General features: G+C 33.7%; 1 protein-coding gene across 5 annotated transcripts in view; it reads right to left on the bottom strand.

The window, feature by feature from the left end:
- AGBL4 (AGBL carboxypeptidase 4) overlaps positions 1-25,421 on the bottom strand; it is a 1,471,661-nt gene that overhangs the window by 1,209,115 nt on the left and 237,125 nt on the right. For 3 of the 5 annotated variants that reach the window (XM_070786575.1, XM_070786574.1, XM_070786577.1), the window contains exon 3: positions 24,985-25,145. In XM_070786575.1, coding sequence (XP_070642676.1) covers positions 24,985-25,145 — 161 coding nt within the window. The remainder of the gene's footprint in view (positions 1-24,984; positions 25,146-25,421) is intronic. The other 2 variants (XM_070786576.1, XM_070786578.1) reach the window with 1 other exon arrangement.

Below are 25,421 nucleotides of genomic sequence, written 5' to 3'. Positions count from 1 at the left end.
CATGCTCAGTAAATCTTTAATCCAATTATCTGTTCAATGTTGTGTTAGCAGGCATGAAAACAACATTAATCTCATTGTACATCTTCATATGAGTTCTTGGGTAACCAGGTGCACTGTCAGCAATAATATTTTGAAGAGATCTTTTTGTCTGGGTACTAGGTCTCACAGTGGGCTTAAAATATACAGAAAACCAAGGTGCAGACAGCTGTGCTTTCATCCAGGCTTTGTTGTTCCATTTAGTATAAGACACAGGCAGAGTAGATTTAGCATAATTCTTAAAGGCCCTAGGAGTTCTGGAATGATAAATGGAACTGGCTTCAGTTTAAGGTCACCAGCTGTATTAGCCCCTAACAAGAGTGTCAGTCAGTCAGTCTGTCATTTGAAGCTTTGAAGCTAGGATTTGATTTCTCCTCTCTAGTTATGAAAGTCCTATATGGCATCTTTTTCCAATATAAAACTATTCATCTACGCTGATAATCTGTTGTTTAGTGTAGTGTTTAATTATCTTAGTTAGATCTCCTGGATAACTTGTGGCAGATTTCTATATGAGCACTTGCTGGTTCACCTTGTACTTTTACATTATGTGTTGATGTGTTCACTGGAGAATCACTTTTAATTTCCTTCAAGAACTTTTCAATTATATTCAAAATTTGGTTAACCTTTTGGCACAAAAGACCTGACTTTCAACCTACCTCAGTTTTTGGCATGCCATCCTCACTAAATTTAATTTTTTCTATCTTTTAAAGTGAGAGACCTGAGAATTTTCTTTTCACTTAAACACTTATATGTTGTTACAGGATTATCAACTGACCTAACTTCAAACTGTCGTGTTTCAGGGAATAGGAAAGCCTGAGGGGGAAAACAAAAAAGGGAAAATGGCAGGTTGGTACAGCAGTCAGAACACACACAACACTTAGCTTATCATCTTATACAGGTATGATCATGGCACCCTCCAAGAAATTACAACAGTAATGTCAAAGATCACTGACTATACGTCACCATAACAAATATAATAATAATAAAAATTTTGAAATACTGTGAAAGTTATGAAAATGTAACTCAGAAACTTGAAGTAAGCAAATATTATTGGAAAAATAGTACTGACAGACTTGCTTGAAACAAGGTCCCACAAACCTCTGATTTGCAAAAAAACACAGTAGTTGCAAAGTAGGATAGAGTGAAGCCCAATAAAACACAGTATATCTATATACCAGATTTTCTTTATCCATTCATCTATTAGTGGACATGTAGGTTGTTTCCATATCTTGGCTACTGTAAATAATTCTGCAATGCAGATTTCTTTTTAACATAACTTATTTTATTTCCTTTGGATATATATTTAGAAATGGAATTGCTAGATCACATACTAGCTTTATTTTTACATTTTTGAGGAAACTCCATACTGTTTTCCATTGTAGCAGCTATACCAATTTACATCCTCCAAAATAGTTCACAAAGTTCCCTTTACTCCATGTCTTTCCCAGCTCTTACTGTTGTGGTTGTTCAGTCGTTAAGTCATGTCCAGTTCTTTGTGACCACCTGCCTTTTTCATAAAAGTCATTCTAATAGGTGTGAATGACTAATATCTCATTGTGGTTTGATTTTCATTTCTCTGATGATTAGAGAAATTTTAATGTACTTATTAGCCATTTGTACGTCTTATTTGGGAAAATGTCTACTCTGACTCTCTCCCCATTTTTTAATTAGACTGTTTGGTTTTATTGCTCTTGAAGTGGATGAGATTTTATATACATATTTTTTTATATTAGCCCCTTAGCAGGCATGTGACATATTAATATTCTCTCCCATTCCATACATTGCCTTTTCATTTTGTTGATGGCTTCATGTACTATGCAGAAACTTTTTCTTTAATGAAGTCCCACTTGTTTATTTTGTTGCATTACCTTTTGGTGTCAGATTTTAAAAAATCATTATCAACACCTATCTCTAGGAATTTACCTCTATGTTTTCTTCTAGGAGTGTTACAGTTTCAAGGCTTCCATTCAAGTCTTTAACCCTTTTTGAGTTGGTTTCTTGTATATGGTTTAAGGGAGTTGCCCAGTTTCATTCTCTCATATGTGACTGTCCAGTTTTCCCAACAAGATTTATTGAAATTATCCTTTTTCCCATTGTATATTCTAGGTTCCATCATCATAAATCAATTAAACTTATAGCTATGTGTTTATTTGTGGGCGCTGGTTGTGTTGATTAGTCTACTGTCTGTTTTTATGCCAATACTATACTATTTCAAGTATGATAGCTTTGTAATACATTTTGAAATCAGGGAGCATGATGCCTCTAGCTTTGTTATTCTCTCTCAAAACTGCTTTTACTAGTTGGGTCTTACATGGTTTCATAGAAATTTTAGGATTGCTTATTCTAATTCTGTGGAAAATGCCATTGGAATTTGATAGAGATTTCATTAAATCTGTATATTGCTTTGTTAGTATGGACACTTTATAACAATGCTAATTTTTCCAACTCACAAGCACAAAATATCTTTCCATTTATTCTTATCCTCTTTAATTTTCTTTTAAGAGCTTTATACCTTTCAGTGAATAAGTGTATCACCTCTTTAGTTAAATTTACTCCTAGGTATTTTATCCTTTTTGATGCAACTATAAATGAGATTGTTATTAATTTTTCTTTCTGACAGTTCCTCATTAGTTTAAGTTTGTGTTTGACCTAACAACTGGGCACCATAGCCTAGCCAACTTAACATATAAAATCAATCATCACAGCAATCTGTCCTCCATTTAATTACTTTTGCAATTTTGTTAAAAGTTAGTTGGGCATATTTATGTATGTCTATTCCTCAATTCTGTATTTTGTCCCATTAATCTGTCTCTCTGACAATATTACACAATCTTGATTACTGTTACTGTATAATAAGCTTTGATATGAGGTAGAGTCATTCCTCCTACTTCATTCTCTTTAAATAATGTTTTAGCTAATTTTTCCTTCGCCATTCTATATTGTATGTCTACAATATAGATTTATGTATAAATTTATGTAAGTCTACAAAAAGTCTTGCTATGGATTGGTCAAACCTTGGAATGTATTAAGCCTAAAAGAACAATTTTAAAAGAGTTGTCATCTTATTTTGTTGAGTTTTCTAATACATGAACATACTATGTCTCTCCATTTATTAGGTCATCATTGATATCTTCCAACATTTTGCAGTGCATACAAATTTTGTACAGATTTTATAGGTTTATAACTATTTCATTTTCTAGAATGATTGTAAGTGGTATAGATTTAATTTTGGTTTTCAAGTGTCCACTACAAATATAAAGAAATATATTCATTTATGTATGTCGAACTCATATTTTGAGACTAAATTCAACTCACTTATTAGTTCTAGGAGTCTTTGCACTATTTCATAAAGATTTAAATGTATATAATCATATTAGATGCAAATAAAAGATAGTTTTATTTCTTCCTTCTGATATGAATGTTTTTACTTTCCTTTTCTTACCTTATTGCACTAGCTAGAACACCCAGTAATATCTTGAATAGCAGATGAGTGTATACATCTTTGCTCTGTTACAAATCTCAATGCATTCTATGCTTTATCATTAAGTATAATAACAACTCTAGAACTTTTTGCAGATTTTTAAAAACTCAAGTTGACTTAGATCTCCCTATATTCCAAGTTTTTGAAGCATTTATCATGAAAAGATGGCTGAAGTTTGTGAAATATTTTTTCTACATAAATTGATACTATCATGGTATTTTTCCATCTTTTACCTGTTAATATGATGAGTTACAATAATGATTTTTTAATATTGAACCAGCCTTGCAACATCAAAGTAAATTATTTGATCATGGTATTAAATTTTTGTTGCCATGCTGTGCTGAGCTTAGTCACTCAGTTGTGTCCTATTCTTTGCGGCCCCATGGACTATAGCCCACAGGCTTCTCTGTCCATGTGGATTCTCCAGCAAGAATGCTAGGGTGGGTTGCCATGCCCTCCTCCAGAGGATCTTCCCAACCCAGGTATCGAACCCAGGTCTCCTGCATTGCAGGCAGATTCTTTACCATCTGAGCCACCAAGGAAACCCATGAATAATAGAGTGGATAGACTACCCCTTTCCCTTCTCCAGGGCATCTTCCTAACCCAGGGATCAACCCATGGTCTCCTGCATTGCAGGTGGATTCTTTACCAGCTGAGCTACCAGGGATATTGCTAAATTATTTTTTCTAATATACAGTTAGTAATTTTTTCATCCATATTCATGTTGAATATTGGGTTGTAGCTTTGTTTTGTATTGTTCTGATTCTTTGATCAGTTTTGGTATAACAGTAATACTGGTTCCATAAAATTAGATGGAAAGTGTTTTGTATTTTCTGGAAAAGGTAGCACACAATTTATGTTAACTTTTTCACTTTCACTTTTTTAACATTTGGTAGAATTAAGGATACAAAACTAATTACCTATCAGCTTAAAAGTATAGATGATGTTTTACTTTGGTTGAAAAAATAAATGATTATATAAAGATTGTGGATTACTGACTCTCACCAGTGACCATGTTAAAAAAGCTTGATCTATAGCTGAAAAGCTTAGCCCCTCCTGATTATTCAATTTAGGTCATTGTCATCTCTTATCACAGATTTTTCAAACAGCTGGATTTTACCCAGCTATTCACTCATTCATCAGTTCAGTTCAGTTCAGTCGCTCAGTCGTGTCCGACTCTCTGCGACCCCATGAATTGCAGCACGCCAGGCCTCCCTGTCCATCACCATCTCCTGGAGTTCACTCAAACTCACGTTCATTGAGTCAGTAATGCCATCCAGCCATCTCATCCTCTGTCATCCCCTTTTCCTCCTGCCCCTAATCCCTCCCAGCATCAGGATCTTTTCCAACGAGTTAACTCTTCGCATGAGGTGACCTACTAATTCATGCCAGAGCAAAGAGTAAGGCAGTACCAAATTCAGAGGTGTGTGAAATTCTTAATAATATTCAATCAAGACCCTTCATTTTCATTTTCCACACTAATTATGCAGCTGATCCAGTCTTAGGGAGATAGAGAGGACTACAGTAGCACAGAAGGGGTACCTAATATAGTCAAGGGGCTCAGAAAATGTTTCTACATAAAAAAAGCTATGCTGAGTTTTAAAAGCTGCATCAAGTCTTAGATTGATGTTCACTCTATATTTTCACTGACTAGCAGTTCTCTTTACCATTAATTTAGAATTTTACCTTATTATCTATTTACAGGCATAGTTCATTAGTTATAAAAGCCCCACATGTATTTTAAGTTAAAAGAGAAACATACGCAGCCAGCCTCTGGGTTCAAGCATAATTCATGAAGAAAAGGCACTGGATAGAAGAAGTAAATAAGCCTGGGAGGAAAATATGATTACCTCAAAGAGCTGGGTCTAGGTGTCAAAAAAGAGCCAGTACTAGAGTGTCACTGCAAAGATAATTGCTAAACACATTAATTTTATCAACATATCCATTTTTTAAAGTCAGGCATCATTTCAAGTGTTGAAGAAGCCAAGATAATAACAGTAATAAATAATGACAATAGTAATGCATTAATATCTAAGAGTTATTGGTGCTTATTATATGCCAGTATTAGCACATTAAATCCTCACCATGCTCAATTTTACAGAAAAATAAATAAGAAATCAGGAAGTTTCACTCCCTAATATAAAGTAGTTAATAATACAAGAGGGAAAGTGGCACATGAACCATCAATTACATCATGCAGTAGCCATGCTGTGCTAACATAAGCAATGAAAGCTCTTGGGCACACAGTCTGGAAGTAAGGAGAAAATTCTCAGAAGAGAAAAGATTTTATCTATATCATAAAAGATTTTTTAGATTGGCAAAGTGAGAATTAAGAGAAAGGTCTTCCATATAGAAGGGGCAGCATGAATAATAAATGAATCATAAAGGATTAATCTCAAGTTTCTAGTTTAATTAATCAAGTAAACAGGGCTATAATAAACTGAAAATGACTGAAAGCTAATACAGACTTTAGGGAAAGTTGTTGTTCAGTACTGCAATGGAGGTGTCTGACAGGCAGCTGAAAAGATGGATGAGGGTGAAACTAGAGTTCAAAATCAAAGCATCATGAGAATTTAGTTTGTCAATGTACAGAAGCTACAAGCAAGCTAGCTGAAATCCAAAGGTGAATGAAAAATAAAGCAGGTTCCAAGCCGTATGGGCCACTTCAGGTTTAAAAAGGAGCATAATAAGAGTTTCTAACAGTTAGTCTGATTAAACACTAAAGCTTTCTCTACATATTCAGAAAAATCAAAGCCTGTAAAAGTTTCAGTGCCCTTTCTCTTGATTTTATGGCTTTTGTTCTGCCAAAACAAGGCTTAGACTACTCATGAAACTTTGCATGAAATTTAAATATCAGTCTCTCATTCCTTTGGCAGTAAATCAGCCAAACAACCAATGGCTTTAAGACTCATCTAGCCTAAGATGTTCTGTTTCTAGTACCCAGAGTTTTATTTGCATAAGGATCTTTTTCACTTTATACATCTGTGTTTAATTTATATTGCAATGGCAATATCTATAAGTTTATATCACAATAAGTTTCCGGTCTAAATTTGGGTCTTTTTTAATTGTTAAGCACTTAAAAACCACACACAAATAGTTAAAAACAACAACAACAACATAAAATTCCTCAATGTGAAGCTCATAAGGGAGTTCTCTCTCATGAACAAGTAATCATGTCATATCACATCCTATAACACTGATGCTAAAGTACAGTGGATGGTGAAATATAACTACCCTATTCCACAGCTAACTTTACACTCTTAAGGAAACACAAAGATGTTTTGCTTTGTATTAAGTGGCACTCTGTGACTTATTGTTTTTACCACTTATTTCACTATAAAATTGAAGCTTTGGGCTCATATCAAGTTTATGATACTTATTTGACTGAGGTGAGTTTTTCCTTTTCCAGGTTGTCTCTAAGGACCAGATCAAGTATCGTCTTTTCTTTGTAGTCTTTCTTCATCTAGTCAACTAGAAGTAATAAACATTTATAATACCTTACTTATATTACTAGTACTAAACTTATTATTTCACATATTGGTTTACAATTTCTTATATATCTGATTCATCTTCATTTCTAGAGTGCATGCTCTGTAAGTACAAAAAGAGACTGCCTTATGTAAATGCCTTTGGTTCACCAAAATGTTTGTCGAATAAATGAAACTACTCTCCCTAGCCACACTCTCATTTTTAATTAACCATTCAGTTATTTGTTTATCCAATAAAAAACACTGCAACAATGTTCAACAATGGTTAGAAAATCACTTGAGCTGAACCGTAAATATAAAATTTAGCCAGTGAGTGTTAGGATCCAAAAAGATAATTGAGTTTAGTCATAACGTTTACCCTCCTTAGAAAATTTATTACTAAACCAAATTCATATTCTGAATGCTTGTTTGCTTACCAATTTATGTTTCTCTTACTAAAATGTATGCCATACAATGCATTAGGACAGGATCTTTTTCATTTTTGCAATTATATTTTTAGTGCTTAATATAGTGTTTAACATATACAGGTCTTTAATAAATACCTCTTGAAAAAATTTAAGAAATATTTTACAAAAGTCAACGATATGTTAGACACTTTACTACATGTTTATTATTTAATTTCAAATGAAACCAATAAATGTAATTATTTCATTCAATTTAAAAACCACTGCTTTGAAGTAATAGTATTTAATTATGCAAAATGAAGCTCAGAGAGATTAAGTAACTAGCTGATAATCAACAACCAGTTAGTAATTACTAAGCTTAAATTTAATTCAGGACTGTTTGATTTCACTCTCCCTCACACATTGTAGTCTCCCAAGCAAAGCACTCATTGTATACATAGATAAGTTCAGTAGGAGAAAGTACCTGAACTTATTTACTCCTAACTTTCTCCACTCTTTTGTAGCAGAATTGGGCATTAGGCACATTCAATCAACTGATGAAAATAATTTCTTCAATAAATTAGTTATATCAAATACAAGGAAGAATAAGTTACATACCCTGAATCCTGACTTAAAGCTCAACATTCAGAAAACTAAGATCATAGCATCCAGTCCCATCACTTCATGGCAAATAGATTGGGAAACAGTGGAAACAGTGTCAGACTTTATTTTGGGGGGCTCCAAAATCACTGCAGATGTTGACTGCAGCCATGAAATTAAAAGATGCCTACTCCTTGGAAGAAAATTTATGACCAACCTAGACAGCATATTAAAAAGCAGAGACATTACTTTGCCAACAAAGGTCCGTCTAGTCAAGGCTATGATTTTTCCAGCAGTCTTGTATGAATGTGAGAGTTGGACCATAAAGAAAGCTGAGCACCGAAGAACTGATGCTTTTGAACTGTGGTGTTAGAGAAGACTCTTGAGAGTCCCTTGCACTGCAAAGAGATCCAACCAGTCCATCCTAAAGGAGATCAGTCGTGGGTTTTCATTGGTAGGACTGATGTTGAAGTTCAAACTCCAATACTATGGCTACCTGATGCGAAGAACTGACTCGTTGGAAAAGACCCTGATGCTGGGAAAGATTGAAGATAGGAGGAGAAGGGGATGACAGAGGATGAGATGATTGGATGGCATCACCGACTCAATGGATATGAGTTTGAGTAAACTCTGGGAGTTGGTGATGGACAGGGAGGCCTGGCGTGTTGCAGTCCATGGGGTCGCAAAGAGTTGGACACAACTAATGACTGAGCTGAACTGAATCCTGAACGTAACACAGTTTTTTATTGAAACATTTTTTTAAACATGACAAAATAAATATTGTTAGATCATCAAATGTTATATTTTATAGATTAATGTTTTACCTTTAAGAGAAAGGAGGGAAAAGAATAAAACAGAAAAGAAAATGCTATCATATTTGGTTATTATCTATCTAGTACATATATAAACTAGTGTTTCACTGAATGAGACACATTTAACAATACAATGTTTCCAAATGTTGAAGAGAAAATTCCTGATCTATATAAATTCACATTAGTTTATAAACTACAAATTACACACAATTTAGAAAAATTTACTATAATCAACAGTTTCTGCTGGCACATAATAGGATATCAATTTGAAATGCAATTATTTTACATACTTATTAAAATATAATTGAGTAGAGTAACAGAATCAAAGAGACAAAAGTAATCTTGGTATAAAATTGGGTTTGGACACTTATTTTTGAAAGTTAAAAGTTGCTTGCCAAAAGTCTTTATTTCGGACATTGACAAATAGGCAACCAGCAAAGCTGCCAAGATACTTGCATTACAGGAGACAAAAATATGAATGGGAAACTGTAGTTAAATGAAAATTAGAGCACACCTTAGTGAAGATGCAAAACAACTAGCATGAGGGTCAAGAAGCCTGAGCTACAAGCTCAGCTCTGCCATAAACTCGATGAAAGATCTTGAATGACTCATTTCTTCATTCTGAAATTCAGAATTACTCAAAAAATTCTTTTTTTATATAAAAGAAAATATATAAAGTTTAAAAGATAAAGACATTCTAGGAAAAAGGCATTCTAGGAAAAAATGGATATAGAAACTAAAAAGCAAAATGAATACAACATACTAAGAAAATGTTAAGTTGGCTTAATGGCTGGATTGGTGACTTTCAGCTAGTTACATCTCTGCTATGAGTTTCATTTTTCTTACCTAATAATAAAACTTACTTCATAGTTTTACTGTATAGATTAGTAAATAAATAAATAAATGGAAATCTAATAAAGTCCTTATACAACTACATATTTTTAGTTAAAGAGAATCACTATGTTACTCTAAGAATATAATTTTATATGATAATAAACATGCAGGATACAGATATGAGGAAACAGTCACTAAGGCCACTCTTAACTCTGAAGTTTTATGATGCTAAGCTTTGCTTTCAGAGTTGCAGAGGCATTTGAAAAAATTCAATATTTATTCAGGCTAAAAACTATAAGTAAATTAAGACTGGAAGGAAGTGTCCTCAATTTAATAAGAACATTTACCAAAAAAAAAAAGAAAAAGAAAAATCCTACAACCAACAACATTAACAGTGGTAAAAGACTAGGTGCTTTCCCCTAAAACTGAGAATAAGGCAATCAGGTCCACACCTACCCCTTCAATTCAATACTGTGTCATAGGTCATGTCTGGTGTAATAAAATAACAAAACAAGAAAAATACAAATTCATTCAGATATAAACCATCTCTATTCCTAGACAACAAAATTGTTTGGCAAAACTAATACAATATTGTAACGTTTAAAAATAAAATAAAATTAAAAAATAAATAAATAAAAAATAAAATACAAATGTAAAAAAAATATATCAAATTGACAAATAAGCTGCTAAAAATGTAATACATGAGTTCAGCAAGTATGCAGAATATAAAGTCAGTGTTCTATTACTATAGACTAACAGTGAACAATTAGCAACTTGAATGTTTTAAAACAATATAATTTATAATAGCAACAAAGAGAAAGGAAATACTTAGGCATAAATATAACAAAATATATGTGATATATGAATGATGGGAAAAATCCTAAAAACAAACAAATAAGATACAAATAAATGGAGAAGTAGACATTGTTTCTGGATTGAACGAAACAACAGCATTAAAAGTCAAGATGTCAAACTCTCCTACATATGTAAAGATTCAACACAATTTCAATCAAAATCTGAACAAGATAGCAAGGGTTTTTTTAGAAATCCATAAACTTATCCTAAAATTTATATGTAACAGGAGCTAGGATAACCAAAAATAGGTTTTTAAATGATAAAAAATAGTTGGAAGACTTATACCATCTTATTTTAGGACTTACTATAAAACTACAGAAATCAAGATGGTGTGGAGTTGGAGAAACAGTGGTCATATAGTTCAGTCAAACAGAACAGAGCCGAAATGTAGTCCAACATGTACATGGCCAATTGATTTTAAATAAAGATAAAAAATAATCCAATAGAAAAAGGGAAATCTTCTAAACAGATGGTATCGCAATAATTAGAAATTCATATGCAAAATATATATTTTTTAAAAAATCTCAATCCATAGTAGATGCCATATATAAATATTAATTTTAAATGGAACATAAAATCTCAACAAATGAAACATAATAGAAATTATATCAAGCATTTTTTCTGACCAAAATAGTATGAAACTAGAAATCAATTATGAAAGGTAAAAGAAGAAAACAAAAACACATGGAAATTAAATAACCCATGCTACTAAAAACCAATGGTTCATTGAAGAAATCAAAGAATTAGTCAGAAAATACCATGAGATAAGTGAAAATAAGACAAAACTTTCAAAATTTATGGGACACAGCAAAATCAATTCTAAGAGGAAAGTTTAAAGCAACACAAGCCTACCTCAAGAAACAAGAAAAATATCAAACAAACAACCTAACCTACCATCCACAGGAATTTAAAAAATAAAGTCTGAAGTCAGCAGAACTAAGAAAATAATAAAGATCAGAGAGAAAATAAATAAAACACAAACCAAAAAATCAATAGTAATAATCAATAAAATCAAGAGCTGAATTTATAAAAAGAAAAGCAAAATCAATCAGCAATTAGCCAGGCTCATGCTTGGGGCTGGTGCACTGGGATGACCCAGAGGGATGGTATGGGGAGGGAATGGGGAGGGGGGGTTCAGGATGGGGAACATGTGTACAACTGTGGCAGATTCATGGTGATGTATGGCAAAACCAATAAAATATTGTAAAGTAATTAACCTTTTATTTTAAAAATAAATAAATTTATTTTAAAAATAAATAAATAAAAGAGAAAAGACCCAACTAAAAATGAAACAAAGGAGGGAAAACTGCAATCAAAACTAAAGAGATACAAAAAAAAATCATAAGAGAATAACATGAACATTTACAACAACAAACTGGACAAGCTAAAGAAGTGAATAAATTTCTAGAAATACAAAATCTTCCAATGCTGAATCAGGTAGAAATAGACAATCTGAATAGGTCAATCACTAGTAGTGAACTTGAATTTGTAATCATAAAACTCCCAGCAAACAAATGTCCAAGACTGGAGAGCATCACACTAGAATTTTACCAAACATATAAAGAAGAACTTTTATCTACCCTCCTCAAACTATTACAAAAAACTGACGAGGAGGGAACATTCTGAAATTCAATCTATGAGACCACCATTACCCTGACACCAAAACCAGGCAATGACACCACAAAAAAATGAATATTACTAAAGGACAATATCTCTATTAAATATAGAGGCAAAAACCCTCAACAAAATATTAATAAACTTAATTCAACAATATTTAAAAAGGATCATACACCATGATCAAGCAGGGTTTATTCTAGAAATGCAAGGATGGTCCAACATCTGCAAATCACCAATTTAACAAAAAGGATAAGAACCACTTGATCATCTCAATAGATACGGAAAAAGCATTTGAAAAATTCAGCAACATTTATGATAATAACTCCAACCAAAGTAGGTACAGATGGAAAATATCCTACCATAATAAAGGCCATTAATGACAAACTCACAGATAATATCATATTTAATGTGAAAAGGTGAAATCAGATGTAAGACAAGAATACCCACTTTTGCAACTTCCATTTGATATAGTTTTGGAAGTCCTAGCCACAACAATCAGAAAAGAAAGAAAAAAAATAGCATTAAAATCGGAAGGGAAGAAGTAAAACTGTCACTATCTGCCTATGACACCATACTATATATAGAAAACCCTAATTTTTCCACCTAAAACTATTTGAACTAATAAATGACTTCAGTAAATTTTCAGAAAATAAAATTAATATATAGACATCTGCTGCTTTTGTATGCACTAACAATAAACTATAACAAAGACAAAGTAAATCTCACTTTAAATCACATCAAAAAGAGTAAGATATCTAGGAAGAAACTTAGTCAAGGAGGTGAAAAACCTGTACTCTGAAAATTATTTTAAAAATATTAAGAAAACTGAAGACAATACAAAGGAATAAAAACATGTCCTACAGTCATGAATTGGAAGAATTAATATTATTAAAATGTCCATTCTATCCAAAGCAATCTACAGTCTTAATGCAATCCTTATCAAGATACCATTAATAATTTTCACAGAACCAAAATAATTAATCCTAAAATTCATATGGAATCACAAAAGACCCTGATTTGCAAAAGGAATTTGAAGGATAAAGAACAAAGCTGGAAGTATCACATCCCCTGACTTAGACTATGCAAAACCTACAGTAATCAAAATAGTACTGCACTGGCACAAATACAGACATATACATCAACTAACAAAATAGAGAGCCCAGAAGTAAATCCACTCACTTATGGTCAACTGGGGCTTCCCTAGTGGCTCAGAGGGTACAGCGTCTGCCTGCAATGCGGGAGACCTAGGTTTGATCCCTGGGTTGGGAAGATACCATGGAGAAGGAAATGGCACCCCACTCCAGAACTCTTGTCTGGACAATCCCATGGACGGAGGAGCCTGGTAGGCTACAGTCCATGGGGTTACAAAAAGTTGGACGCGACTGAGACTTTACTTCACTCACTTTATGGTCAATTAGTAGTAGTGTTAGTTGCTCGGTCATGCCCGACTCTTTGCGACCCCACGGACTGTGGTCCACCAGGCTCCTCTGTCCATGGGGTTCTCCAGGCAAGAATACTGGAGGGGGTTGCCATTTCCTTCTAAATTAATATACTACAAATGAAGCTAGAATATATAATGGAGAAAACACAGTCTTTTTAATAAGTGGGACTAGGAAAACTGGCCAGTGCGATCTTAGAGAATGAATTTAGAAAATTTTCTCATACCAAATACAAGAATAAACACAAAATAAATTAAAGACCTATATATAAGACTGGAAACCATACAACTCCCTGAAGAAAACACAAACAGAACACTTTGGTATATCATAGCAATATTTTTTTGGATCTCTCTCCTAAGGCCAAAAAAGCAAGAACAGAAATCAACAAAAGGGACCAAATTAAACTTAAAAACTTATATACAACATATATAAGCAACATACACAACTCAATATTAAAAAGATAATCAATCAAAAAAAAAATGGGTAGAAGACCTGAAAAGACATTTTTCCAAAGAAGACATACCAAAGGCTAATAGACACATGAAGAGATGCTCAACATTACTAATAACCAGACTTCCCTGGTGGCTCAGACGGTAAAGCATCTGCCTACAATGCGGGTGACCCAAGTTCAATCTAATAACCAGGGAAATGCAAATCAAAACCACAGCAAGATTTCATCTCACATCTGTCAGAATGACTATCATCATAAAGACCAAAAATTACAGATGTTAGTGACAATATGAAGAAGATGGAGCCCTAGTACGCTGTTACTGGGATTATGAATTGATGCAGCCACTATTGAAGAGTATGGAGGTTGCTCAAAAAACTAAAAATAGAACTACCATATGACCCAGCAACTTAATTCCTTCATTATATAAGAATAAAACAAAAAAACACTAATTCAAAAAGATATATACACTCCAATGTTCATAGCAACATTATTTACAATAGTCAATACATGGAAGCAACCTAAGTGGCCATCAACAGATGAATGGATAAAGATGTGAAATATACATACAATGGAATATCCAGTTCAGTTCAGGTCAGTCGCTCAGTCGTGTCTGACTTTTTGCAACCCCATGAATCGCAGCACGCCAGGCCTCCCTGTCCATCACCAACTCCCGGAGTTCACTCAAACTCATGTCCATCAAGTTGGTGATGCCATCCAGCCATCTTATCCTCTGTCGTCCCCTTCCCCTCCTGCCCCCAATCCCTCCCAGCATCAGTCTTTTCCAATGAGTCAACTCTTCGCATGAAGTGGGCAAAGTACTGGAGTTTCAGCTTTAGCATCATTCCTTCCAAAAAACACCCAGGGCTGATCTCCTTCAGAATAGACTGGTTGGATCTCCTCGCAGTCCAAGGGACTCTCAAGAGTCATAAACACACAAATGCACTAATATATGTATATCATGATCATACATATATATATAATTACATATACAATTATAAACAATTTCAAGTATACTTTTTAGACTTAGTAACAAGTCCCAGAAACTCAAATTTTTTTCTGTAAAAGATTTCAAGTAATTCCTTTACAATATTGTAAAGTAATTAGCCTCCAATTAAAATAAATAAATTAAAATTTAAAAAAAAGATTTCAAGTAAAAACAATAGATGCTAACTTGAAACAATGAAATGTGTTCAAGTTGGCAGTGTTTACACTGAAACTGAAATAATATAGCTGATATGCAAATTCTCTAAGTTGTTCCTATTTTCCATATATTGAATACTACCCTACCTTCTGAAGGTTTCCTTGAACAACAAACTTCTGACTTCATGAATCAGAAATACAGGTAACTTATGGTGTATCTTATAAAGACCATCCTAAAGTAAGTGTGCTACCAACTTCATTCAACAAGTAAGTTTACTTAAACTACTAATAAAAATATGTACCCATGTTGCAGACACTATTCAAGTCTTTTATGAACATATATTATCAATTTTCTAAGCAATATCTCAAGGTCAGTAGTATCAAACCAAATTAAAAGTGAGTAACTGAAGTTTAGTGTGCTTATGTAATTTGTCCAAGGACACAAAGCTGGCAAATAACAGAATGAAGATTCTAATGCCAAAGCTGTTGCTTTTTCCCACTGCACTCTAAAACCTGAACAATCAGAAGTATGAGAATTTTTTACATGTCAGTATACTTGAGGAAGATTTCTCTCCCCAACACAACCTTTGTGAGAACAGCTCTATTTGCACTATCACTTAGTCTTCTGTGAGTTGTTGCCTCTTTATATCCTTGACCTATTTGGTTTTTTCTTTTTCCTTTTCCTCCTAAAAGTTCTTTATGTATTTTGGATATCAATCTTGTATCTTTAATATATTGCACAAATTTATTTTCCAAGAATAGTACATATATCTTTCAACTTTAGATCTTTTGTCATATAGACTTTATTTTTAAAAACTCAAAAGTATCGATCTATGTCTTTTCAATTTTGGTTTTCTGTGCCTTGCATAAGAAATTTAACCCTACTTCAAAAGTCAATAAAATATTTATTTTATATTTATTTTCATAGTTTAAAATTTTAATTTATTTTTTCATATTTAAGTCTTCAATTCATCTAAAGTTTTAAAAAATAGTGTGATATAGGAATATTATTTGTCAAACAACTGAATCATAAGGTCCTACTATTTCTACTATTTTGTAAGGCAACTCCTGCCATACATTAAGCTCACTTACATAAATAGCTTTATTTATGAGTTCTGGTCTATCAATTTAGACTATTTGTCTATTGTCATGCCAAAGCATTTCTATTTTAATCATTAGTCTATTAATAAACATTCTTAGCCGAAATACAAGTTTCTATAAAATATATACCCTCTCATTATTCTTCTTCAAAGTTGGCTAAGTAATTATTTTTAAGACTTTTTTTTTTTAATGTGGACCCCCTTTTAAAAATCCAATATTGAATTTGTTTCAATATTGTTTCTGTTTCATGTTTTGGTGTTTTGGCTCCAGGGCATGTGGAGCCAACCAGGGGTCAAACCCACATCCCCTGCATTGAAAGGCAAAGTCTTAACTCCTGGACCTGCTAGGAAGTCCTAGCTTAGCTATTTGTTTGACCCTTTGCTTTTCTACATGAATTTAGAATTAGCTTTTCAAGCTCTATGAAAAAAAAAAAATTGAGGAGGAAAATGACTGAAATTGTATTAAAGGGTGATTTGGGGAGAACAGACATCTTTATAATATTAAGCTTTCACTTCTGAAAACATAGTTTGAATCTCATTTTATCAGATTATGCCTTTACTATCTCTCTTACTGATGTTATGTTTGTATTCCTCTGTCATCCCTTCTCATTTTTCAAGGACTATTGTTCACACCTCACTGACATTTCTCCAATATATACAGAGACAATCTTTGCAATTAACACTCTTGGCACTTTGAATTCCTCCTCTCCAATATTTTACATATAATATCTTCATTATATATTCATTATATATTTCTAGCTGCCCCCATAGTCATACTCTACACCTTGATATTTCCAATAGTTACAATAATTGCAATTCCTTCCATTTTCTTTCACTCATCCTATTATCTAATGACAATCTGTTTGTAGCTTTTTCACGAAGATACACTAACCACAGACTTAACAAGAATATCTTATGAAGAATCTCTCTCTTTTTTAAGTTTGCTTGCATGTACCCTGGACTCTCTTATCTTTCTCTTATTTTGTGGTCTGTATTGCTGAAAAGAAAACACAGTCTTGGTCTGCTTCAAGCCACAATGGATTATGTGGTATTAAATTTACCCTCTCTCCACAAACAACTATAATTTGGGGCCAAAAAATATAAAACATATTTTTTAGACAGTGGACAGCAGACAACTCATGACTGATCCCTGAGAAGGGGAAATAAAGTAAGGCCTTTGATCACTAAAGATTTCTTTCTGAAGGCACATTCTGAACTATGATGCAAGGCAAAGGAACTCATACAAAATGTGGATATCTCACTGAGTTAAATAGAAATTGGAGTTCACAAAACTGGGTTGGTGATGATATGGCTGGAATTATAGAACACAGAGCACCAGAGAAGACAAAACTATGCACAAAAAACCCTCAAAAATTGACACAGGGTTCAACTTGATTCTTTGGGGTGAATACAAAGCTATACCTATATACGTAAGGTAAGACTCCATTAAACTAGGCAAAGGACAATTACTACAAAGTGGTAGAACAATTCCAAGAACTCACACAGAGCTAGCAGACATTGAAACTCAAACAAATCATAGCACTTTACTGGAGACTCCAGAAGTATCACACCTTAGTAGCATGATTAAACTAAAGCCACAGCTCTCTAGACCTACCTGAGCAACACTTAAAAGCAACCCTTGATATTCACAATGGAGTAAATGGATCCATATCTGGCTAACAACTAGAAAACCAGATAAAATATTTGAAATAGATGTTTTCAGACATTGGACAATTAGCATCACAAAGATGGGATCCCTAACAGAAGGGAAACAAATGAGATAATTCCTATGATCACTCTGGCTTTCAAAACACAGCAATGGGAGATGTTCTCACTGTAACCAGATAGATTAGAAAGACTCCTATGAACATCCAAAACACTCAGTAGATACTTTGGAAGTGCCGTGTATGGACCAAGTAAGACTAAACAACCATCACTGCATCAGGCCTACACTAAGAAAACTTTAAATAGTCTATCTGTATTATTAAGGGCAAAGAGAAAGAGAAAAAAAAAAAGACATAATAAATAAATAAACTAATTAAATGATATATTACAAAGTAGTAGATTCTAAAAGAAAAGGTAGAACAGAGTAAGAGGGGTGTGTGAAGGAGGAGAAAAAGGATAGTCATTAAGATTGGCCTCATTAAGAAGATATTAGTTGAGAAAAGACAAAGGAAGTAAGGAAATTTCTTATGCAAATATCTGGTAGAGGGCAAGTAGGAGCCCTAAGCCAGTGCTTTAAGGTAGAATCATGCCTGGCTTGTTTGAGGTACCACAAAGAAAAGCTGTGTGGGCAAGACATAAAGTAGAAGAAAATGTGGTCAAAGAAGTATGTAAGTTGTAGGGTGGGGTGGGTGAGTTAGACTGATGATTTTGCAGGATCTGGTGGGTTATTTTAGAGATACCATCTTTTACTCTGACACGCAAAAATCAATTACATGAGTTTAACTGAGTAATCATATGATATGACTTTTATCATAAAATTACTATCATTTCCCTGTTTTGAGTACACTAAAAGACAGAATTAAACAGGGGTCCAGTTAGGAGACGTTGATCACAGACATAGGTAGGCCTGGAAGTCAGGCATGTGCAATATAGACTTCATATTCTTAACTGTTAAAGTTTGCTTAATGATGATACTGACAATGATGATACCTTGCAATAGTAGATTTGAAAGAAGAAGGAAGATGAAGAAAAGGACTAGAAGAAGGAGAAGGAGAAGGAAAAAGGGCAGAACAACAGTGTGTGTGTGTTAGCCATGCAGTCGTGTCCAAGTCTTTGTGACCCCATGGACTGTAGTCCACCAGGTTCCTCCGTCCATGGAATTCTCCAGGCAAGAATATTGAGGTGGGTAGCCATTTCCTTCTCCAGGGAATCTTCCTGACCCTGGGATTGAGCCCAGGTCTCCTGCATTGCAGGCAGACTCTATCAACTGAGCCACTGGGAAGACCTCCACAAACAGTAGTAATAATATATATTAATAATTTGTTGTGGTGGTTTTCCCTCTTGCTGGTTTTAGTTTTGTTTCTACTGTCAAGGTGTTTTAGTAAACTCAATAGCCATCAAGTAGTGAATCTCTATCTACCAAACATCATGGTAGGCTCTTTATATGCATTCTGCCCTTTAATTTTCACAATACTCACATGAAGTAGTATTATCATCTTTGTTTTATAGATGGAAAATTGAGGTACCAAGAGATTAAGCCAAGTCTGTTTGAATCCATTGTCTTGTTATCTGTCTACCATAATTTGCTGTCTTTGTTTATTGTCAAGTCTAGCCATAGCCAGGATGAAGCTTCACTGAGACTGAAATCTCCAGAATGAAGACCAAAGCAGCAAAAGACTCTTGAAATTTTAGACATGCCATATATAAGTGTGTGTGTGTATTTAAGCTACATTGCTGTTTATAATAATGTAAGCAATACTTCACTGTTAAAATTTTTTTTTAATTTTGTATTACCTAACTCAGAGGACACTCTGTTGGCACACCCAGATAAAATAGGTTTGATGAATTAAGAAAGAGTCAAAATAATAAATAAGTATATTTTGTGTCTCACATTATTACTGGAGTGCAGTTAATTCCTTTTTGACCAGAGACCTGAAACACTGCATTATATCTCATTTACTTGTGTGATGTTTCCAAGTAAGACAGAAAAAGAATATATTCTAAATATATGAACTTTTGAGTTCATTAAACAATTCAAACCAAGAAATCCAAAATAAAGCATCTCACTGTTTATAGGATAGAAAAATAATACAAACTGTTTCTAAAAAAATTTAGAAATATGAATAAAGAGTTTTAAAAATATTTACATACTTAGCCCATCAATTTTCCACATAGGAATTTATTCTAAAGAAGTGAAAAGAAATCTGGGTAAAGTTTCACTCATAAAGGTGTTCCCTAGAGTATTATTTATAACAACCGATAATAAAAGGGAATCTTTATGCCCAAGATTTAAAGAAGGGGTCCGAAAGTACATAACTATTGTACAGCCATGTTTATGATGGTTTAACTGACAGAAAATGTTTGTAATACTGTTTAGTTTCCTTATAAGATATAAAATGTATACATGTTACAAATTTAATTATGCTCCAAAGAATAAAATAGAAAATAAATAAGCCTAGAAGTAAATATGCCAAAAAGTTATTAGTATTTGCTTCCAGGTAGTAAGATTACGGGGGTGTGTGTAAGTATGGGTATGTATGTGCTTTTTCTCTGCTTCTGATAAGTATCTATATTGTACAAATTTACTACAGTAAGCACTGGATACTTTTACAGTCAGTATAGAGGGGAAAAAAAAACTCAAAGAGATAAAAAGAATATAAAAGACAGAAAATACTTTCAACAATCCAGGCACATCATTTTATTTCTTCTTATTGGCTAAAGTTTTATCATGAGTATTTAAATAGGAAGATTTGCTTTCACATCACACGAGTGTTCTGCTGCATAAATAACAAATTTCCATGTAAGAATATTTAATATAGCGTTTTTAAGAGAGAAAATTACTTTTCAATAAAGATACCTGGATGTTTAGTTATCATAGATTCTTACAAATGTACTATTTACCAACTACTTTGGGAGTTAATATGTCAGTCCTGGAATATGACACCATATGTTTCAAGCATTTATCACTTGCTAAAAAACATTAAGGAAGATGATCCAAAAGCTAGACCTGTTTATACAGTATAGTCAATGCTTCAATTTTTAGTGGAGTCAGACTTTAATGACTAATATTTCTTTTGCCTGCTAGTACCAAACCCTAAATAAGGTTCCTGACTAGATTACATTCATGCAGTTCTCATTTTAACGGAAATTGGAGAGATGGCAAAAGATTATGGGACAACCCATTATAAAAACAGACCTCACAAGTCAAACCTAATAGTAAAATCATTCTCTTTCATGTAGACAACCATGAAAACAAATATCCTGTGAGCTAGAGATATGTACTGTATCTTTCCAGCAAATCTTTATGCCTTCTTGAGACAGATTTCCATTACTATATAATGTGATTACAGTTGATGAAGCAATGGCACACAGAAAGAGGCTGATAAAGCATCAGCCTCAGGAAAACAGATAAACATGTTCACGATTTTTAATTGTAACAAAGGTAGTATAACACTGGATATGAAGATAGAACTTAGAGCAAATATTTGTTTCTTCAACTTTAAAAACAAGCATCCATAAAACAGTACCAACTCTTGTAAGCATAATAACAAAACTGTCATTTCACTTCCTTGATTGATAGACAAGATTCAAAAGAGACCGTAGGACTTTAACATGTAGTATAAAAATTACAACACACTGGAAAAGACATTTTTAACAGCAAAGTGAATATAAGCCACCTAGAAGAACAACAATAAACTTTGAAATGTATGAGCAATCTGTCCAAAAGATTATCCCAGGTCATATAATTTAAGAAATACATTTTCCAAACACTCTAGTCATCCAACCTTGCTCTCAATGCCTCCATCTGACCATAGAAACTATAAGGATATTCTTAATAGAGACTAAAGTGAAAGAAAAACTAGGTTAGGAATTTAATGTAACCCAAAGTAAAAAAAATATATATATATATAATTTCAGAGCTTCTGCTAAGTCTCCACTTAAGAAAGGATATGATGAGAATAGATTCTGTTCCTTGAAAAGTAACAAGTCTCATTTCTTAAGAGATAGTGGATTCCTGGTTGGAATAGACAAGCTGAAAGATAAGCATGAGCTATGGATAAAGAGGAAAAGGTAATCCCATTTGTGAAGTTAGAAAACCTGGTAGATTATACTGCTTTAAAGAAAATGTTCCCCGTCCTTAATATGAATTGACCATGCTGCCTTGGAATTACTGTTCTTTTTTTAAGTGGTGTGTGTATGTGACAACTGTAAATTGCTGACATGAGACAAACACACCAATAGAAGAATGAGAGGCTGCATGCTTACATCATGGTAGCAGAGAGATCGTCATAGGGAACCCAAACTAGAGTTCAAGACTCAGGCTTATACATGTGGCTAAGGCCTCCTGCTATGATTTATACTCTCAAGACTTAGTAACATAGACTTTGAAAAAAGCACTTTGAGAATTATTGATTGTCTTGCTGGAGTAAGAGGGACCATCCTAGGGACAGGTGAAGCCCTGTAGATAAAATGTACGTTTCCCTAAAGTGATTGCAGGGAAGGAATATTATCCTTACTGTAAAAAACTGAAAAAGGAATTATCTCATGAGTATGTAAGTAAAACAAGAAACCAAGCAAAGAACTAAAGTTTGTCGTAGAGCAATAATCTGTGTGAGGTTTATTTCCCCTCTTGTCCTAAACAGCTGAGATAATTCATAGTTAGCCAACAATGTTCAGAGCTCTCCCATGTATATAATTCCTTCTAGTTACCCCTAAATTTCAGTAAACATAACATACACCGAGTCCTATGTCAGTGGTGTTGTAGAAAATTAAAAGAAATGGTAGCAAAGTGAAGTGGCTGTTCATGAACCCCTCTTCTGCTGAAGTCAGCATGCCAGGAAGAGCACTGTATCAAACAAGTGAGATACCTAAATTTCAAACACTGACCATTACCTACCTAACATATGACTCAAGTTGCAGTTGAAATAAACAGAGAGAAGTAAGCAACCAGGTGAAAGAGTAAGTAGATTAGATTGACTTAGGATGGGAAATTAAACTCCTCACTCTTTCAAATATGCTAGAAAAAAAAGAACCCTGAAGAAAGAAGGCAGATATTAGATTACAGGGCTATGTTTTCACCGGCTTAAAACAATCCTATCATATGTACACAAAGCTTGTGCAGAATCTTCCAAAATTAGTTGTCTCAATATAACAATAACAACTGATCTCTCAGGGTTAGATTTTTATCAAAGTTTGTTAAAAGTGTATATCTTTAGTTCTATTTTCATCAATATTTTTATTCAAAACAATTTTGAACAGGATTGTAAAACATATACTCTTATGTTACAAAATGTACATGAAGAAATTGTGGTTAAAGATAGATTCATATTATTTAGGTTGGTGCAAAGTAATTGTGGTTTCAGACTATGAATTTTAAATCATTATAACAAGGCTCAATCACAGCTTTATTAATAAAAATAGAAACCATTATAATCAACACATTTTTGCCAATGGGAAATAAGTTTGTTTATTCCTGTAGCATAAAAATCCATGCTTTAGGATTCGATAAACTCTTGAAAGGCATTGTCTACCTCCAGCTGTTTGTGTAAGCCTTTTCCCTGCAAAAAGCTGTCAAGATGCTTGAAGAAGTGGTAGTCCATTGGCTAGAGGTCAAGTGAATATGGTGGATGAGGCAAAACTTTGTAGACTAACTCAACTTTTCAAGCATTGGTTGTGCAACGTGCAATTGGATGTTTTCGTGGAAAAGAATTGGGCTCTTTCTGTTGACCAATGCTGGCTGCAGGCATTGCAGTTTTCGGTGTATCTCATTGATTTGCTGAACATATTTCTCAGATGCAATGGCTTCACCTGGATTCAGAAAGCTGTAGTGGATCAGATGGGCAGCAGACCACCAAACAGTGACCATGACTTTTTTTGGTGCAAGTTTGGCTTTAGAAAGTGCTTTGGAGCCTCTTCTTGGTCCGGTCACTGAGATGGTCATCACTGGTTGTCGTATAAAATCCACTTGTCATTGCAGGACACAATCCAAGCAAGAAATAGTTGGTTGCATAGAATAAAAGGAGACAACAGTTCAAAATGATGATTCTTTTTTTTTTTTTTTTTTTTTGATTGGCAGTCAGCTCATGGGTACCCACCTACTGAGATTTTTCATCTTTCCAATTTGCTTTAAATGCTGAATGACCATAGAATGGTCCACATTGAGTTCTTTGGCAACTTCTCGGGTTGGTGGTTGTCAACTTCCAATGGCCAGCCACTGTGCTCATATCTTCAAGGCTCTTGTCTTCTTTGCAGAATTTCTTGGACCACCACTGCACCGTACATTCGTTAGCAATTCCTAGACCAAATGCGTTCTTGATGTTGCAAATTGTCTCCGCTGCTTGATGACCATTTTGAGCTTGAATAAGAAAATTACTCAACTTTGCTTTTTGCCTAATATCATTTCCCTAGTCTAAAATAAATATAAAATAAACAGCAAGTAATAAGTCATTAGCAAAAAGACAAAGTGAGAAATGTGCATTTAAATAACCACTTTTATTTAAGAATGTATTCCAACATAAAAAGGCAAAGTTCAACAATGCAAAACCACGAATACTTCTGCACCAACCTAAATACTATCAGAATAATAGAAAAGTTAGTATACAAAAACACAAGTAAAAAAGTTTTCCAGAGTCATTAACGTGGGCTATAAAATTGACTCTGAGTTGTGCAATAGCCAAACAAAGTGAAAAGCAGGATGGATTACAAGAATCATATTGCTTTTAAGATATAAACACCTTGTTATATAGGTGAAGAAAATCTTTTTGTAAAATGAGTCCTGTGGAGAAAAGATATACAGAACAGCACCGTATAATAATCAAGTCACTTCCAGTGGTTCCTTATAGGCTTCCCCCATGGAAGCCTAACACATCATGCTAAAGCTTCAATCACTAAAGAACACTGTGTGTTCTTACGTAATCTGCTTGTATTTTTAATAACCACCAGATAACAAAAGCCAGTATATTATACCTGTTATTCTATACTTCTTGAAATAAAATATCATTACTGCACACATAAAAGAATATATTTCTAATATAGTCATTATTTTTATATTCCTAAAATAAAACAAAAGCATAATCTTCTTACCAAAACCACACTGAAGGGATCCACTATTTCTCTCACCTGTGATTCTTTCACATTTTCAACGGTAAAGTTGAACCAGACTCGGAAGCGAGGATTACAGGTGTCTGGCCTAATAAATAAATCAAACTCAAACTCAGAGACCTGGTCCACTCGTCCAAGGTTACCTGTTAATAAAAATTAAGAGAACTGGGTATTAATATAAGTTCATGAAGCTCGATGGAACATACATTTAAATATTATGAGCTCTGACAACGACATCTGTCATCATTTGGTACTTATAGGTTCATCTTTCAGAATCCATTAGGCTGCCACCAACTCTTAAAGTAGTCCAGGATAAGAGGAGGTTTTCAGCTAGTCTAGGCTGTGGAAATAGCAACTCTTTCTGTCATTATAACCTAGAAGATCAATCTGTGCTACAAGTGTCTTTGACAGACTGGTTG

Source organism: Bos indicus, chromosome 3, assembly GCF_029378745.1.
Source record: "Bos indicus isolate NIAB-ARS_2022 breed Sahiwal x Tharparkar chromosome 3, NIAB-ARS_B.indTharparkar_mat_pri_1.0, whole genome shotgun sequence".
In the NCBI taxonomy this organism is placed as follows: domain Eukaryota; kingdom Metazoa; phylum Chordata; class Mammalia; order Artiodactyla; family Bovidae; genus Bos; species Bos indicus.
The sequence above is the reverse complement of the archived record's forward strand: the minus strand, read 5'-3'. Positions and strand labels throughout refer to the sequence as shown.